The following is a 19,717-nucleotide window of genomic DNA, read 5'->3' on the forward strand; positions in this document are numbered from 1 at the left end:
AGTCGCGGAGCGGACCTTGCTCGCCGAGAAAGAAGTCGCGGAGCGGACCTTGCTCGCCTTCCTTGGAGTTCCTTGCCGAGCTGATGTTGCTCGCCAAGAAGGAAGTCGCGGAGCGGACCTTGCTCGCCTTTTTTAGAGTTCCTTGCCGAGCTGATGTTGCTCGCCGAGAAGGAAGTCGCGGAGCGGACCTTGCTCGCCTTCCTTGGAGTTCCTTGCCGAGCTGATGTTGCTCACCGAGAAGGAAGTCGCGGAGCGGACCTTGCTCGCCTTCTTTAGAGTTCCTTGCCGAGCTGATGTTACTCGCCGAGACGGAAGTCGCGGAGCGGACCTTGCTCGCCTTCCTTGGAGTTCCTTGCCGAGCTGATGTTGCTCGCTGAAAAAGAAGTCGCGGAGCTGATGTTGCTCGCCAAGAAGGCAGTCGCGGAGCGGACCTTGCTCGCCTTCTTTAGAGTTCCTTGCCGAGCTGATGTTGCTCGCCGAGAAGGAAGTCGCGGAGCGAACCTTGCTCGCCTTCCTTGGAGTTCCTTGCCGAGCTGATGTTGCTCGCCGAAAAGGAAGTCGAGGAGCTGATGTTGCTCGCCAAGAAGGAAGTCGCGGAGCAGACCTTGCTCGCCTTCTTTAGAGTTCCTTGCCGAGTTGATGTTGCTCGCCGAGAAGGAAGTCGCGGAGCGGACCTTGCTCGCCTTCCTTGGAGTTCCTTGCCGAGCTGATGTTGCTCGCCAAGAAGGAAGTCGCGGAGCGGACCTTGCTCGCCTTCTTTAGAGTTCCTTGCCGAGCTGATGTTGCTCGCCGAGAAAGAAGTCGCGGAGCGGACCTTGCTCGCCTTCCTTGGAGTTCCTTGCCGAGCTGATGTTGCTCGCCGAGAAGGAAGTCGCGGAGTTGATGTTGCTCGCCAAGAAGGAAGTCGCGGAGTGGACCTTGCTCGCCTTCTTTAGAGTTCTTTGCCGAGCTGATGTTGCTCGCCAAGAAGGAAGTCGCGGAGCGGACCTTGCTCGCCTTCCTTGGAGTTCCTTGCCGAGCTGATGTTGCTCACCAAGAAGCAAGTCGCGGAGCGGACCTTGCTCGCCGACCTTGGAAGTTCCTTGCCGAGCTGATGTTGCTCGCCGAGAAGGAAGTCGCGGAGCGGACCTTGCTCGCCTTCCTTGGAGTTCCTTGCCGAGCTGATGTTGCTTGCCAAGAAGTAAGTCGCGGAGCGGACCTTGCTCGCCGACCTTGGAAGTTCCTTGCCGAGCAGATGTTGCTCGCCGAGAAGGAAGTCGCGGAGCGGACCTTGCTCACCTTCCTTGGAGTTCCTTGCCGTGCTGATGTTGCTCGCCAAGAAGGAAGTCACGGAGCGGACCTTGCTCGCCTTCCTTGGAGTTCCTTGCCGAGCTGATGTTGCTCGCCAAGAAGGAAGTCGCGGAGCGGACCTTGCTCACCTTCTTTGGAGTTCCTTGGTCGAGCTGATCTTGCTCACCACAAAGGAAGTCGTGGAGCGAACCTTGCTCGCCTTCTTAGTGCGGTCACCGTCTTGCAGACTAAGAACCGAGGAAGAGTTACCCTGGTCAGATAGGTAATCCTAGTCACACTTGAGCGAACAGAATTAAGGGGTAATTGAGAGGGAGATTTATGATCTGGATTGGGCCGTGGAATTGGGCCGGACAGAGTTGTGCCGGATAGATTTGGGCCGAACAGGTGTTGGGCCAAGTTGTGTGGCCCAGCCTTGAAGGAAGCTGCTCGGTTAAGGCAGCGCGTGGATTGACCGAGCTGCAAGGATCCATGGTTACGAAGCCGGTCAGGTGAAAGGTCCAGCGCTAGGAAAGGCAAGGTTGGACCGAGGTACCTTTTTGTTCGGCAGGTAGGTCGATCGCAGACAAGCGTGTGTTGTCCCGAGCTCGGCTTTGCCGAGATGCCGCCGAGTCCGGTCCTCATCTGAGCTTAGCTGTTGGAGTACTTGGGCATGAAGCGCAGCATGGCAGACGATGGCCGAGATGGTACTGCCCGGCTGCCGAGCTCCTAGGAGAATGGGCAGGCAGTTGGGTTAGGTGGTGCTCAGCAAGGTTTATGCTGACAGATGGGATAGTAGTGCCACGTGTTGAGAGGACACTGGGAGTAGATTTGGGGCGCAGAAGGTATATAAGCACGTCTGCGCCCCCTATACGAGGACAGATGAACATTCGGTGAGACATAAACTAAACACTCAACACTCTCCCTTCTCTCTATCTATCTCCTGGTGTGTGTTCTAACTTGACCGTCAGAGGGGTTTTTCGGCCACACACCGCCGGGTAGCTCACCCACATTGTGCTTTCAGGTGATCGGACAGAAACGGAGCTTGGAAGAAAAGAATACGGGCTCGCCTGAATATTTGCTCCCCGTACAGTTATGAAGAAATATGATTTTAGCTCATAACTATAAAAAGTTACCTGTTGCAGATCACTGTTAATGACATGGCTCAATCTTAGACATTTGATTTTCTATGTACCGTACATTTTTAACAAAATGTATTATAGACTTCTCCTAACATTTCATTTTGTCTATTTAGCATTAAAAATCTAAAAGAGATAATTTGTAACTAGAAAGAGTCGTTGAACCGTTTCAATCATGTAACTTGCAGCTCAAATGTTGTTGATGTTGTGCCATTTTCTATTCTACAACATAAACACATATTGATGATTAGTTCATAAATGAGATTGCTGAATAGTTTCACAATTTTCACTTAAAATTACTAGAATATGATCAGGCAGTGTCAATTGTATACTTGCAGTTCAATATCATTGCAACCTTCGCCTGACACTATCTATTTTACAACATAGGAACATACCTTTTTCTTTTCTTTTTTTAACGAACATGAGCCATACCTTGATGAGTTCATAGATGATTGTTTAACAATTTCATAATATTTCAAACCAAAAGAGTGTTTTTTAGTATTTTTGTGAGCCTGGTAAGCGTGGCGTGGGATGTTGATATCTAACAATTTTTTACTTAGTAACAACATTTCATATTCACATGATTGCCTGCTTTGGGATAAAAAATCAGGATGAAAAACCATGAAGATAAAAGCCAATTATCAATTGATATTACATGGTTAATGATAACTTGAATTGCAATGAAATTCACTCATAAATCATAAATCATGAATCCTGCAAGATCATGAACCATCCCTTGCTCGATTAAGCTGATGATATTGTCTTAAGGAAGAACTGTGAAAATAGGCCACTAATGACTGCAATTATGTAATTACCATAACTTTTACTGGCTTAAACCTAAATTGAGGCTTGGTTTGAGAATAGTTATTTTAATAACTTTTGGATTTTTTATGAAAAGATGTATAGACATATAAATAGAGAGAATGATGTGACAACTTATAGTGACTTTTTGACTTTTTAACTAAAACTTCAAGTTGACAAGAGAGTCAATTACAGAAATTCCTTGTTCAACAAACTTGGGCATTCCTTGTTCCACCTTGTTCCTTATCATTTTTGACCATCGGTATTCTTTTTTAAGCATTGTGGGCTAATAAAATATGGGGTTGTATAGGAATTATGGCACGAATGACAGTTAGGCATTTAGCTTGGATCATATTTGTGGTTTATTTACATACTTGAACAAATAGAAAATTGTCCTTGCAAATCATGCAATTTGTGGCTTCTATGGGCTTAACAATTCGGATATGCTATTTTGGCCCCAAACTAATTCAAATGCAAAATAATCTCTCAATTCATTTACTCATGGGGCAATTATTTCAAAGCTATAAACCGAACAGACCAAGGTTTGGAACCAAACTAACTAAATTCAGATTGGCCAACAAGTAGTTTTGTTTTGCATCAACACTCATTATATATGAGTCAAACTGTATATATTTAATGTTTGTTGCTATTTTCAAAAAAAAATCACATGACATAAAAGTGATTGAAATAGTTTTTTAGTGAATGCCACGTAACATTAATTGTGGAGTCCAGATCATCTGTTATGGTTTCCTGCAGTGGTTCCTATGGTAGTCTCCAAAACGACGTTGTTTTATTTAGTGATTTTTTTTTTAATTCAAAATTTTAATTTCCCCCATTTTCTTTTCTCTGTGTTATCTCCTTTGCTTTGCACCATCGATCTAAGTTAGTGAACCCTAGCAAAGAAAGAAAGGCATCGCGAGAGGCGACTGAAAGTCGGAGTGAGAAACTGAGACAGAGATGAAGAAACGAATGCGAACTGATAGAGGAACTGAGAGATGAAAGAGATGACGAAGATGGTGGAGCAGCGCGATGGCGAAGGAGAAACGCAAAGATCGCGGGCGACGGTGAGCTCGGCGGCGATGCGATGGCGGGAAAGCGACATTGCGGCGATGACGAGGTCTATTTCATCATCTTGCTATTATATATATGTATGTATGTATGTATGTATATATGTATATAATTCTTGGGTTAGATTTGTTATTGATTTTTTTAATGGGTTTGATAATAGATTTGTTGTTGATTTTTGAAATTGGTTCACTCACTGAAACTCGCCATATATTTTTGAAGTGGGTTTGGTTCACTCACTGAATCTGCTGTAGTTAAATTTGATGTTCTATATATATATGATTCAGATTTTTGGGGATTCATATATGAATTATATTTGATTCTTGGGTTTCATGGTTGATCTGTTGTAGCTAAATTTGTTGTTCTATATATAACAGATTCAGATTTTTTGGGATTCATATATGAATTATATTTGACTCTTGGGTTGGATATATTTGATTCTTGAGTTTGATAATTGATCTGTTGTAGTTAAATTAAGATTTGTTGTTCTATATATTATTTTCTATTAGATAGATAATGAATCACATTTATTTGTAAGATAGATAGTAAATAACATTTATTTGTTAGATAGTGAATCACATTGATCTGTTGTAGTGGATTCATATTTGTTGTTAGATAGTTAATCACATTTATTTGTAAATATTATTTTCTGGAGATTCATTAATAATCAATTTCTTACATTAGATTTGGGCAATTCACCCCCAACACCTGCAATTCAGTATAAATGTGATTAAACCTTGTTGTTATATATATGAGAGAGATGTGTAAAAAATAACAAGAATTGAGAAATTGATTATTAATGACCTAGTTATTTGTAGAAAAAAATAGAAAGAACAAGGATGGGTAAAACTTGTTATTTGTATGATACTAAATTGCAGGTAATGGAAGAAAATAATATTGTTAATGAGTTGGCCAATTGCGGTTGGAAGCCGAAAGTGGAAATGCCATTTGACTCTGAACAAGCTGCATATGACTTCTACAATACCTATGGGGGAAATGTGGGCTTTATTATTACGAAGGAGATAACATCACGAACGTTTGTATGTTACAAAGAGGGAAGTCAGGGTATTGACAAACGAGATCCACTTGTCAAAAATCTGAGACAAGAGGTAAGATGTGGTTGTGGTGCCATATTTAGTATCAAGTTAGATAGAATTTTAGAAAAATATATTGCTTGTGATTTTGTTAAACATCATAATCATGACCTTGTGCTTTCAAATTGTATTCATATGTTACCATTCTAAAGAAAAATATCTACCACCCAGGCAATTGAAGTAAAATTGGCTTCAGAATCTAGAATTCCTCTTAGGTCTGCTTATGAGCTATTTGGTAGGGAATTTGGTGGAAGAGCATCACTTGGCTTCACGAAATTGGACCAAAAAAATTACTTAAGATTGAAGAGACAAAAAGATTTAGAATATGCAGAAGCGGGTAGTGTATTGTGTTACTTTCGTAAGAAAACTGTGGAAAATCCATCCTTTTTTTATGCAGTCCAATTAGATTGTGAATAATAGATAATTAATATATTTTTGGTCGATGCTCAAATGATCATAGACTATGCTCAGTTTGGTGATATAGTGACCTTTGACACTACTTACAAATTAAATAACGAGCATAGACCTTTTGGATCACTTGTTGGAATTAATCATCATCGATAAACAGTTATATTCAGTGCAGGTTGATGTAAGATAAGACTACTGAATCTTTTACATGGCTGTTTCAAATTTTTCTGGAGGCAATGTCCAAAGCTTCGAAAACTATTTTCATAGATCAAAATGTTGCGATGGCTATGCCTGATATAATGTCACGACCCCATTCCGCCCCTAGTAGAATGGTGCCGTGATGGCCAGTAATCCGAGATTACCAGAGGCCAACTTTCAAAATTCACACACAATCAGAGTATTACGTATGGGGCTAACATGTGCGGAAGCAATATATACAAATCTAATTAGTCCATAAGAGCAGTGCATAAGTTAAATGGAATGGCATACATCTTTACATAGCTTTAACACAACAAAATGAAGTACAAAAATACATCTTGACCAGAAGGCTTCTCAGCCATCAAATACAAAAATACAATGAAATACAACTAAGAAGCATAATCTTCAAGATGTTGCAAAGGTGCAAAATCCAAAACAAGTGACAAGTACATCTAGGCGTTACCGCCGTCCTGCTCGTCACCTACATATATATAGAGAGGAGTGAGCTTGGATACTCAGTGAATGGTATAAATAATAAAGGGGTTTACATAAATGATATCCGAAATCTTTATCAAATCAAGGCATATCACATCTTGTACAAAATCCAAGGGCAAATCAAGTTTATCTAACAAATCTTTCAAGTCTCAACAATTGAAGTCTTTCAAGTTCCAAAGGATGACATTAACAAAGGTTGTACTACAAATGCTTATAGTCCCCTAGCACGTACGGACTCTCAAAGATTGTTCTACAAATGCTTATAGTCCCCTAGCACGTACGGACTTTCAAAGATTGTGCTACAAATGCTTATAGTCCCCTAGCACGTACGGACTTTCAAAGATTGTGCTACAAATGCTTATAGTCCCCTAGCACGTACAGACTTTTAAAGATTGTCAAAACCAAAGCTAATACTTGATACACAAAATAGGGATAGTCATTCATGCTTAACAAATACTTTTCCAAAACAAGCAAAGCAAAACTTTATCAAAACTTAATAACATAACTTTATTAAAAATACCACTCACATAATTCTTCAAACGTCGGGGCTAAGGCAAGTCCAAGTCCTACAAACACATGACAAAGTCTATTGAATGCAATTCTCAAAACAAGTCTTGCATGCATGCAAATGACCTCGACATTCTTCAAAAACTAAGTCAAATCAAAACGAAACACAGTTTCTTATCTCGGGAAAACATGCTGGGCAACTACCAGGTCTAGGCCGAGGTTCCACAGCTCCTCGCCGAGGTGTGGCCTCGATGGCCAAATTCAAGGAAATGAAGTCGGAAAAATTTGGGTTTCCCTCTCTTGAAAAACATGACGAACATGAAGAACATGAACGTGAGGGAGATGAATGCAAAGATCATAATTTGCTATTACAAAATCTGAGATTTCATGCAATGAATTCAAAAACATGGACCTGGGTACCCATATTCAAGGATCTTGTGAGGACAAATACAAAAACATAAATCTTAATACAAACTTTCGGATCAAACAAGACTTTTTCTTCAAGAACACATGAACACTATTTTCTCTTTGTAAAACCAACTTTAAATCAATGCATGACGTGCAGAACAGGTTCGATCGTGCAATGCAGCTAGATAAACATAAAGAAAACAAGAGTAAAATCAAGAATCTAACCTCAATACATGAATCTAACGGTTTGATCTCTAGGAATCAAGCTCGAAAGCCCACTCTCTCACTCTAAAACTTCTTTTTCTTCTTAGAGCTTCTCTCTCTCTACAAGGCAAAGATATAATACAAAAATGTGTATTTTTCTGGGTTTGTCTGCTGACTTAACCCTCTGTAGGGGTACGTGGCAACAGCTGGTTGGTTCTACTAAAAAAGGTGACTAAGTGAAAAGACAAGACTATGACAAAGTGTACTCAACAAGCTAGGCGGCAAGAGCACTCCGACAAGTAATGACATTGGCTAACAACAAGACATCGGCTAATAACAAGACTTCGGCAAGCAAGGGACAATGACATCGGCTAGAAAGGACAACACTTGGCCTAGATGTGCCACACCGCGGTCTAGGTCGTACCAATCCAGGAGTAAGGTCACTTGGGTTCAAAGGTAACATCTCGGCTTAGATAATACACATCTCGGCCTCGGCGATGAACACCTCGGCCTAGATAGTGACATCTCGGCCAACATGTCAGAGCGAAGGTGGAGTCAACCAAAGTAAATTCCAAGATGGTCTTAGATGCAAGAGGTTCAAAACTGACCTAGGCTCAGGGTGACCTCGGGTAAACCCACACCGAGTAAGGTACAAAGCATACTGTAACATTTAAGCGAACAAGGACAAGACTTGAAATGCAAGCTTAATAAGACAGAATCATATGAATGCATATGAGTATGGTTAGGACAGTGTGAGGGTTATTACATCCTACCCCCCTTAAAGAAGTTTGGTCCCCAAACTTGAGTTACCTTGATTCAAGAATAACTCTGGATATCGGACTTTCATTTCTTCTTCCATTTCCCATGTAGTATCCCTACCGTAATGCTCTTTCCATTCAATTTTCACCATCGGTATTGCCTTGTTTCTCAATTGTCTCACTTGTCTATCAATAATACGCATCGACTTCTCTTCATAGCTAAAATCTTCATCAGCCACGATCCCAAAATGATCAATCACGTGCAGTGGATCCCGAATATACTTCCTCAACATCGAGATATGAAACACATTATGAACTTGACTTAATCTCAGTGGCAACGCAAGTCTGTAGGCAACTGGGTTAACTTTCTCAAGAATTTCAAATGGCCTAATGTAACGGGGTGCCAATTTACCCTTCTTTCCAAATCTTGAAACTCCTTTCATCGGCGAGATTTTCAGGAATACATGATCCCCAACTTCAAACTCTAACTCCTTTCTTCTCTAGTCAACGTAACTCTTTTGTCGACTCTGAGCGGTTCCGATTCTCTGTTGGATAAGCTTGATCTTTTCAGTTGTCCTTTGAACTAGATCGGGGCCGATCAAAGCTCTATCTCCTACCTCGGTCCAACATATCGGCGATCTGCACTTCCTTCCATACAAAGCTTCATACGGCGCCATGCCGATGCTAGCTTGATAACTGTTGTTGTAAGCGAATTCTACTAATGGCAATTGCACCTCCCAACTTCCCTTGAAGTCCAATACACATAGTCTAAGCATATCTTCAAGTGTCTGAATTGTTCTCTCTGTTTGACCATCGGTTTGGGGATGAAAAGCCGTACTAAATCTCAATTCGGTCCCCAAAGCCCTTTGTAAACTCTGCCAAAATCTAGAAACAAACTTTGGATCTCGGCTTGACACAATGGACATCGGCACACCATGAAGTCTAACAATCTCATTCATATACAACACAGCAAGTGGTTAGCATTAAACGAAGTCTTAATAGGCAAGAAGTGTGCTGACTTAGTTAATCTGTCGATTATAACCCAGATCGAATCCATCCCTTTCTGTGTCTTCGGCAAACCAATCACAAAGTCCATGAAGATGTGTTCCCACTTCCACTCAGGAATCGGCAAATGTTGGAGAAGTCCTGCTGGCCTCTGATGTTTTGCTTTCACTTGTTGACAATACAAACACTGGGACACGAACTCGGCTATCTCTCTTTTCATATTCGGCCACCAAAAAGTCTGTTTTACATCTTGATACATCTTGGTGTTCCCTGGATGAACTGCAAATCTGGATCCATGAGAGTCTTGCAAAATCTTTCCTTTCAACTCTGGGACGTCGGCCATGCACAATCTTCCTTCAAACTTAAGCACTCCATTCTCAAGGGTGTAACCTGACCTCGGCCTGGTAATAATCTCGTCGGCTACCTACTTCAGGAATTCATCCTTCATTTGCCTTGCCTTTATTTCCCCAATAGTAGTCGACTCCATTGAAATCACGGCTAGGCATGCCAAACTTCCTGCTAACTTTCTACTCAATGAGTCGGCTACCGAGTTTGCTTTACCTGGGTGATACTGAATCTGCATGTCGTAATCCTTCAATAATTCAAGTCATCTTCTCTGCCTCAAATTTAGTTCCTTTTGAGTGAACAAGTACTTCAAACTCTTGTGATCTGTAAAAACTTGGCAAGAGGCTCCATACAAGTAGTGACGCCAAATCTTCAAAGCAAACACCACGGATGCTAGCTCTAAATCATGGGTTAGATAGTTCTTTTCATGAAGTTTCAACTAACGAGATGCATATGCTATGACTTTGCCCCCTTACATTAATACACAACCCAAACCCTTATGTGAAGCATCACTAAAAATCTGAAATTCCTCATTACCTGATGGGAGTACAAGAACTAGTGCCGTAACTAACCTCGTCTTCAACTCTTGGAAGACTGATTCTCTATCATCGGTCTATTCATATGTTGTCCCTTCTTAGTTAGTTGTGTCAATGGTACTGCAATCCTTGAGAAGTCCTTCGCAAACTTTCTGTAATAACCTGCCAAGCCCAGAAAACTACGAACCTCGGACACGCTGGTCGGCATCGGCCAATTCACAATGGCTTCAATCTTACTGGGATCAACTAATATACCCTCTTCATTAATCACATGCCCTAAAAATGAAATGCTGAAAAGCCAAAACTCGCACTTGTTTAACTTGGCATACAACTTCTTGTCTCTCAAGATTTGCAGGGCAAGTCTCAGATGATTCTCATGCTCAATTGTACTCTTGGAATAGATCAATATGTCGTCAATAAAAACAACTACGAACTCATCTAGATACGGCTTAAAGACTCTGTTCATCAAGTCCATGAATGCTGCAGGAGCATTGGTCACTCCGAAAGGCATTACCAAAAATTCGTAGTGGCTATACCTTGTCCGAAAAGCAGTCTTCTCAATATCCTCGGCTTTAACTTTCAGCTGATGGTAGCCCGACCTAAGGTCAATCTTGGAAAAGACTCGTGTTCCTTGTAGTTGATCGCGCAAATCATCAATCCTAGGCAACAGGTACTTGTTCTTAATGGTTATCTTATTAAGTTCTCTGCAATCAATGCAAAGGTGAAGTGTGCCATCCTTTTTCTTAACAAACAGAACGGGTGCTCCCCATGGTGAAGTGCTCGGCCTAATGAATCCATTATCCAACAATTCTTGTAATTGCAGTTTCAGTTCCCTAAGTTCAGCTGGGGCCATCCTATAGGGTGTTTTGGAGATAGGTTGCGTTCCCGACATGATGTCCACTGTAAACTCTATTTCTCTATCAACTAAGTGGCCAGGCAATTCATTTGGAAAGACGTCGGGGAATTCCTTAACAACTGGTATGAGGGCTAACTCAACACTTCCATTCAAATCACTTAGTATATTGCACAAATAACCCTGACACCCCTTTTGGATCAACTTACAGGCTTTCATGGATGAGATTAAGTAAGGTGGGGATACTACTCCCTTACCCTGGAAAATGACCTCGGCCTGGTTTGGGGTCATCAAAGTGACGCTCTTAGTAACACAATTAATGGATGCATGATTCGCTACTAACCAATCCATTCCTAATATGACATCGAAGTGAGTCATGCTTAATGGCATCAAATCAACTAATAATTCTACACCTTCAACCACCACAACACACGCCCTATATATGGATGCAACAATTTTTGTTCCCCCAGATGGAGTAGATACAGATAGCACATAATCAAGGGGTTCTAGCGGTCTGTTCAACTTCTCGGCAAATTTAACAGATACAAATGAATGTGTAGAGCCCGAATCAATCAAGATGTATGCAACTTGAGAGCAAATTGAGAGTGTACCTGACACTACCGTTTCAGCATTCTGGGTGTCTCCTGGCACTAAAGCAAAAACTCTGTCCTGTCTCATCTGTGTCTTTCCGACGTTGCTTCCGTGTGCAGAGCCCGAGGTGCTCCCATTTTTCTTATCATCATCAGCCCTTGCCTTCGGACAGCCTTTCATGCGGTGGCCTATCTCGCCACATTCAAAGCAGGCTCCTGTTGCCCAACGGCAAACCCCGAGATGCGGTTTCCCACAACTCGCACACGCCGGCTTAGTATTACCATCCCGATCTGAGTTGCTGGAACTGCCCACATTCGCCTTCTTCTTGGCATTGAACGACATCCGACGACTTTTATAGTTCTGTCTCTTCCTCTGACTCTCTCCTGAATTTTGATATCGGTTTAAGTTAGCTTCCGCCAGAATGGCCTTGTCTAACACCTCGGCGTAAGTCGGCATATTGAGCATGTTGACTCGATCCTGTATCGGTCCACGCAGTCCGCTTTCAAACTTCCTGGCTTTCCTATATTCATCACTGACCATATGAGGCGCGTATCTCGCCAATTCAATGAAAGCACGATCATATTCTGCCACTGTTCTGTTGCCCTGCGTCAAAGCTTGAAACTCTGTGGTCTTGCGATCTCGAACGCTAAGGGGAAAATGCTTGTTGTAAAACAGTTCCAAAAATCTGGCCCAAGTTAAACCAAGATTAGCTTCCCAGATCATCATCCACCACCTTCGAGCGTCGTCATCTAATGTGAATGCTGCCAATGTCACCTTCTGAGCGTCAGTGCTGGGGAAGATCTCGAACAGCTTCTCTATTTCTAAAACCCACGCCTCGGCCTTCATCGGCTCTATACCCCCTGAGAATCTCAGCGGTTTCATCTTCTTAAACTCCCTAATCAAGGCGATCGTGTCGTTCCCATACAAGGCTAGCTGTGGAGGCACTTGAGGCACTAGAGGACGTGGAGGCGGAACTGCATGTCGGCCATTCGTCTACTCGGCCTGGGTAGATGTAGCACTAGCATTCTGTTGCCTCATTTGTCTCAACTCACGGGTTAAACCTTCAACCAGTCTTTCTAGTTTGTCCAGTCTATCCTCTGATTGATCTCGGCCAACTGGTGGTCTACCTCTCCTCATGATGCTATGAGTATGCAAAATGCAACTTTAAAACAAACTGGACCAAGAATCATGTATGCAAATAACAAATGGTCATGCCGAGATAATGCACACCTTGTCAAATAGCAAGCAATATGATGCAATCTTAACATTTTTCTAAGGGAAATCCTATGCTCTTTTGTAATGACCCCAAAACATGTGTCATATTTATCAGTAATTAATTATGTGTTTATGCGAATTAATTGAAGAATATCCGTTTGAATTGGAAAAATATCTGTTGGAACTATAACTTCGGGACCGAAATTGACGACCATAATGGGTTCGGAAAACGAAATTGAACGCGTCTATGAGATACCGAGAATTTTTAGAACCATTTGGGGCGATAAATTGAAGACTGAATTTCGTCTGATTCGTTAGGCCATGTTTGGCTCAAAGTTTGGCACAATTGTTTATAAATGATATATAGATAAGTATAAGGGCCTTTGTTGACTCATTGACTCAAAAATAATAAAAGAAAAATCTAGAAAGAGAGAGAGAGAGAGAGAAGAATTCATGGAGGGGAGAACCAAGGGAGGAAGAAGAGTAAAGAAAGGGGAAATCAATCTATCTTCTTCATTTAAACAATCAAGGTAAGAATTCCTCTCTAATTTCTTGAAATAAGGTTGATTCATGCATGACCTCATGGTAAATAAGTGGATTGAAGAAGAAATATGTTTAATTTGAGCATGTATGGCATAAATTGATGATTTATGTTTATATTTGGCATTCTTGAGGAAGAACCTCCATGGATATGAAGAAATGAAGCTTTTACATGAATAGTTATGATTCTTCACCTCAATTCATGGTTTGATCTTGTACATGATGCATGTGGGTTTTGTTGAGAAGTTGTAAGGTCTAAATCAAGTGGTTTTCAAGTGTTTTGGGGCTTGGTTTCCATCGTTTTGAAGTGGTTTTGCAAAAAGGAAAGATCCAAGCTTTGGAAGATTGCAGAATTTCGGATTTTGCATGGTCCGCTCGAGCGGAGGGATTCCCGCTCGAGCGTGAAAATCGGCCTCCCAGCAGTTTTGGATTTGTGCAGTCCGCTCGAGCGGACAAAGTGGCGCTCGAGCGGGGGACTTATTTCAGGAAAGTTTGAGAAGTTGAATTACATGATTTTCACATGTCATTGCATCATTTAGCATCTCATAATCATGAAATAGAGTAAAGAAAGGATAGAATGGCATGAATTAAGTGAGTTAATGATAATGTGTATTGAAGAAATGTGTTATATGTTGATAATTGCAGGTCAGGAGACGAAGACCGTGCAACCGATTTTGGAAACCCACTGTGAGTAACATTTCTGTAAAGATATGTTAGTATGATCTATGTTTAAAAGTGCTACGTTATGCTATGGTTTTGAAATGATAAATGTTTTCTGTGAACGAATGTCCAGTTTGCGAATCTAGTATGGCATCCATAGATAGTCCTAAGTGGACCAGTTTATGAGATCTCGGTATGTGTTTAATCGGTGTCCGGGACCGGTTACTCTAGTCGTTGGACGACAAATGTTATGTTCTATGGAGTATGCCATTATGTATGTTCTGATATGAGATGATTATGTTTATAAATGATTTATTTTATGGATATATGAAATGTGGAATTCGTTCACTACCCCTTTACTTTAATGTTACTTGCTGAGCTTTAGCTCATTGTTTGTATATATGTATTTATAGGTGAGCACTCTGGGAGTCAAGCCTAGGCGGAGTCCGAGCCGAGCCGCTGTTTTGAAGCCTACCCGGTGTTTTGGTGCCTCCGAGTTGGGGCTAGGCCTAGAAGGCAGTTAGGCAGCTTAGTTTTGGTTGTACATGTGGCGTGAGCCTATGTTTTGTTTTGTACATGAGTTTTGATTATATGTGAGGTAATGTAGTGGGTAAATTAACATTTTTGGCATGTAATGTACGTTCATATAAATGCACAGCTCTTTGGACTATTAGTGTTTTGTTTTCGCTTCCGCAAGCCCCGGTTATGTATGTTTTGTACAGAAAGGCCTGTGGTAATCTAGGATTACTGGCCGGTTACGATGCCAACCTTCTCGGGGCGGGTTTGGGTCGTGACATCTTTAGAACTCAAGTGTGTGAATAACGTACTATAAGAAACTTGTGCTCTGATACCAATCTATCATGACCCCATTCCGCCCCTAGTAGAATGGTGCCGTGATGGCCAGTAATTCGAGATTACTGGAGGCCAACTTTCAAAATTCATACACAATCAGAGTATTACGTATGGGGCTAACATGTGCGGAAGCAATATATACAAATCTAATTAGTCCATAAGAGCAGTGCATAAGTTAAATGGAATGGCATACATCTTTACATAGCTTTAACACAACAAATGAAGTACAAAAATACATCTTGACCAGAAGGCTTCTCAACCATCAAATACAAAATACAATGAAATACAACTAAAAAGCATAATCTTCAAGATGTTGTAAAGGTGCAAAATCCAAAACAAGTGGCAAGTACATCTAGGCATCACCGCCGTCCTGCTCGTCACCTACATATATATAGAGAGGAGTGAGCTTGGATACTCAGTGAATGGTATAAATAATAAAGGGGTTTGCATGAATGATATCTGAAATCTTTATCAAATCAAGGCACATCACATCTTGTACAAAATCCAAGGGCAAATCAAGTTTATCTAACAAATCTTTCAAGTCTCAACAATTGAAGTCTTTCAAGTTTCAAGGGATGACATTAACAAAGGTTGTGCTACAAATGCTTATAGTCCCCTAGCACGTACGGACTCTCAAAGATTGTGCTACAAATGCTTATAGTCCCCTAGCATGTACGGACTTTCAAAGATTGTGCTACAAATGCTTATAGTCCCCTAGCACGTACGGACTTTAAAAGATTGTCAAAACCAAAGCTAATACTTGATACACAAAATAAGGATAGTCATTCATGCTTAACAAATACTTTTCCAAAACAAGCAAAGCAAAACTTTATCAAAACTTAATAACATAAATTTTTTAAAAATACCACTCACATAGTTCTTCAAACGTCGGGGCCAAGGCAAGTCCAAGTCCTACAAACACATGGCAAAGTCTATTGAATGCACTTCTCAAAACAAGTTTTGCATGCATGCAAATGACCTCGACATTCTTCAAAAACTAAGTCAAATCAATACGAAACACAATTTCTTATCTCAGGAAAACATGCTGGGCAACTATCAAGTCTAGGCCGAGGTCCCACACCTCCTCGCCGGCCACATTCAAGGAAATGAAGTCGGGAAAATCTGGGTTTCCCTCTCTTGAAGAACATGACGAACATGAAGAACATGAGGGAGATGAATGCAAAGATCATAATTTGCTATTACAAAATCTGAGATTTCATGCTATGAATTCAAAAACATGGACCTAGGTACCCATATTCAAGGATCTTGTGAGGACAAACACAAAAACATAAATCTTAATGCAAACTTTCGGATCAAACAAGACTTTTTCTTCAAGAACGCATGAACACTATTTTCTCTTTCTAAAACCAACTTTAAATCAATGCATGACGTGCAAAACAGGTTTGATCGTGCAATGCAGCTAGATAAACATAAAGAACAACAAGAGTAAAATCAAGAATCTAACCTCAATACACGAATCTAACGGTTTGATCTCTAGGAATCAAGCTCGAAAGCCCACTCTCTCACTCTAAAACTTCTTTTTCTTTCTAGAGCTTCTCTCTCTCTACAAGGCAAAGATATAATACAAAAATGTGTATTTTTCTGGGTCTGTCGACTGACTTAACCCTCTGTAGGGGTACGTGGCAACGGCTAGTTGGTTCTACTCAAAAAGGTGACTGAGTGAAAGACAAGACTATGACAAAGTGTACTCAACAAGCTAGGCGGCAAGAGCACTCCGACAAGTAACGACATCGACTAACAACAAGACTTCGGCAAGCAAGGGGCAATGACATCTGCTAGAAAGGACAACACTTGGCCTAGCTGTACCACACCTTGGCCTAGATGTGCCACACCTCGGTCTAGGTCGTACCAATCCAGGAGTAAGGTCACTTGGGTTCAAAGGTAACATCTCAGCCTAGCTAATACACATCTCGACCTCGGCGATAAACACCTCAGCCTAGATAGTGACATCTCGGCCAATATGTCAGAGTGAAGGTGGAGTCAACCAAAGTAAATTCCAAGATGGTCTTAGATGCAAGAGGTTCAAAACTGACCTAGGCTCAGGGTGACCTCGGCTAAACCCACACCGAGTAAGGTACAAAGCATGCTGTAACACTTAAGCGAACAAGGACAAGACTTGAAATGCAAGCTTAACAAGACAGAATCATATGAATGCATATGAGTATGGTTAGGACAGTGTGAGGGTTATTACATACAAACCACAGACTTTGTACCTGGCATTTGAGGCAAAATGCTGTCAAGCATGTAAGTTATGTTTTCAATGATATAGGGGTTAAGATTGTGTTCTCAAAATTTATGCATGACATCGATGACAAAGAAGAATTCCAAATACAGTGGGACCAAATACTTGATAAGTATGATGCACGCGACAATCATTGGTTGGAGCAAACCTTTCCCGTGAAGGAGAAATGGGGATGGCCATTTATTATGAATTCTTGAGCAGCTGGAATGAGTACTACTTAACTTAGTGAATCCTTCAATGCATTTTTGAAGGATTATCTAAATTGTGACCATAACTTGATGGAGTTCTTTATGCATTTTGAGATGGTGCTTTATAAGAAGATGTATACGAAATTGGAAGCCGAGTATAACTTGTTACTAAAATTGTCGAGGGTTTCAATTCCAACTTTGATGTTAAAGCAAGTGGCAGAGATTTACATGAAAACAAATTTTGAGGAATTCCAAAATGAGTACGTGCAGTCTATTGAAGCATCTGTTATAGGCACTATTAATGATCATGAGAGTACCATATTCATAATAAGAGGAGTGGTAGATGGAAAAAAAAGACAAGAATGTGACAATGGATAGAGGTGGTTCTTTGAGTTGTAGTTACAGGAAGTTTGAAGTGAAGGACATACTGCGTCGACATTGTGTAAAGGTGCTTAGAGATATATTTAATGCAACGGAACTTCCTCCACAATATATACTCAAATGATGGACTAAAAAACAAGGGCTGAAAGTGTGAAAGATAGACGTGGGTATGAAGTGAAGGCTGATGTGAAACTACATCAAAGCGACCGATATTGGTCATTAATGACCAAGTTTAAAGCAATAGCGAGTAGAGCCGCTGAAAGTGAAGAAACTTATCAGTTGTCAGTTTCAAAAGGTGAAGAATTGATTGGAATGGTTGAAGACAAATTAAGTGTCCACATTTGTGGTCAAGTGGAGGTTGTCCATCAAGGTGAAGATTTGAGAAATTCGTCAAGTAACAGATGCTCACAGAGTGATGAAGTAGATTGTCCATTCCAAGCTAAGAGACTCAATAAAAGATAATCAACTAGTAAGGAAAGAAGGAAGATCAAAGGCGGGATGGAAAAATCTATTGTAAAGAAAAAAAGGATGCAATCTATTCAGGTAATGACATGAAAAATTACATATGATTAAAATGCATTTGATTAATAAACTAAAAGAATGATTTTTTTTTTATTAATAAGCCACTTTCATTATGGTTTTTCGTTGTATGTAGGGTGCCGTTGATTGTACTCCCCAATGTGAATCTTAGCCTTCTTTCGGCATGGGTAATAATTCTATTCAGGTAATATTTAATTGTAATGTGGTTTTTGTATGGTTAGTTTTATGAATTCCTTTCATTGAGTCCGTTCACTAGTATGAAATTATGAACTATCCGGTTGGCATTTAATTTTTGTTATCTTTAATTGGTTTGCCGAGCAATGTAGTCAAGTGCTGCTGTTTATATTTTCCAAGGTGAATCACAACCTCGTTTCGTCATGGGTAGTAATTATATTCAGGTAATATTTAATAGTAATGTGGTTTTTGTATGGTTACTTTTATGAATTCCTTTCATTGAGTATGTTCATTAGTATGAAATTATGAACTATCCGGATGACATTTAATTTTTGTTATCTTTAATTGGTTTACCTGACAATGTAGTCGGGTGCTATTGTTTATACTTCCCAAGGTCAATGACAATCTCGATTCATCATGGGTAGTAATTATAATCATGTAATATTTATTTGTGTGCAAGCTTTTAAGAAAATGTTAAATAATGGTTTTTTTTTTAAAAAAAAATTTATTGTTTACTTACTTTATAGTGGTTGCATTTAGGATCATCGTCATGGTGTCTATATTTCTCAATTTCAACCTCGACCTCAAGTTCTCATGGGTGGTACAAGTGGTCCTCCTCTTATGTATGGTACATATGATGTAAGCTATCATTGGTTACATAGTTTACATTAAAAGGGTATTATACATTGTAATTAAAGTTTAATAAATTTAGCTTTATTGCAGAGAAATAACACGCCTCAGTCAATGTCTTCTGTCTATTTCACTCATAGATCTTTTCCGGAGTTGCTTCGAGGTACAAGTGTTCAACACTTTGCAGTCCGAGTCTCGCAAGCGTCACATAGTCTTGCTGACAGTCATGTAGATGGACATCCCTGAGAAGTTGATTTTATCTATGCTGGATAGATTTGGACATATTTATTTTGTTTTAGACATATTTATTTTATCTATTTGTTTTGGGCAGATTTATTTTATCTATTTTTTTAATGTCATATGTTCAATGTCAGCAGGTGTTATTTAAATGTCATATTGTCATATGTTCCATAGCTTGAGTAAATCTTAGATTTCTAAAACCCTTGGAAAGAAGCCCAGTTTGAAGGGTTATTTCTTCTATTTGATAGACAGTTCTGGTCTTTCGATACCATTAGATATGCAACAGTAGTGTGTCCAAGGCCATTTGTACAAATGAACTACCAAATCCTAATTGTATTGCAAACAACAGAGGGCGTAGCTT

General features: G+C 40.4%; 1 protein-coding gene across 1 annotated transcript; it reads left to right on the forward strand.

The window, feature by feature from the left end:
• Positions 1 to 4,290: 4,290 nt before the first annotated feature.
• LOC145803891 (uncharacterized) lies at positions 4,291 to 17,769 on the forward strand. The gene is made up of 5 exons (XM_082897277.1): positions 4,291 to 4,323; positions 5,150 to 5,380; positions 5,537 to 5,702; positions 17,231 to 17,358; positions 17,455 to 17,769. Exons 1-5 carry the CDS (start codon positions 4,291 to 4,293, stop codon positions 17,767 to 17,769), a joined length of 873 nt encoding a protein of 290 aa, XP_082753403.1.
• Positions 17,770 to 19,717: the final 1,948 nt, after the last annotated feature.

Source organism: Camellia sinensis, chromosome 12 (genome assembly GCF_055761805.1).
Source record: "Camellia sinensis isolate YWXY chromosome 12, ASM5576180v1, whole genome shotgun sequence".
Classification (NCBI taxonomy): Eukaryota; Viridiplantae; Streptophyta; class Magnoliopsida; order Ericales; family Theaceae; genus Camellia; species Camellia sinensis.

What these genes read in the sequence shown, in the direction of transcription:
- LOC145803891 (XM_082897277.1), top strand. Translation starts at nt 4,291, where the DNA reads ATGGCGGGAAAGCGACATTGCGGCGATGACGAG. An exon ending in GACATTGCGGCGATGACGAG is followed by an intron (nt 4,324 to 5,149) that starts GTCTATTTCATC and finishes ACTAAATTGCAG; the next exon opens with GTAATGGAAGAAAATAATAT. An exon ending in TTTAGAATATGCAGAAGCGG is followed by an intron (nt 5,703 to 17,230) that starts GTAGTGTATTGT and finishes TCAATGATATAG; the next exon opens with GGGTTAAGATTGTGTTCTCA.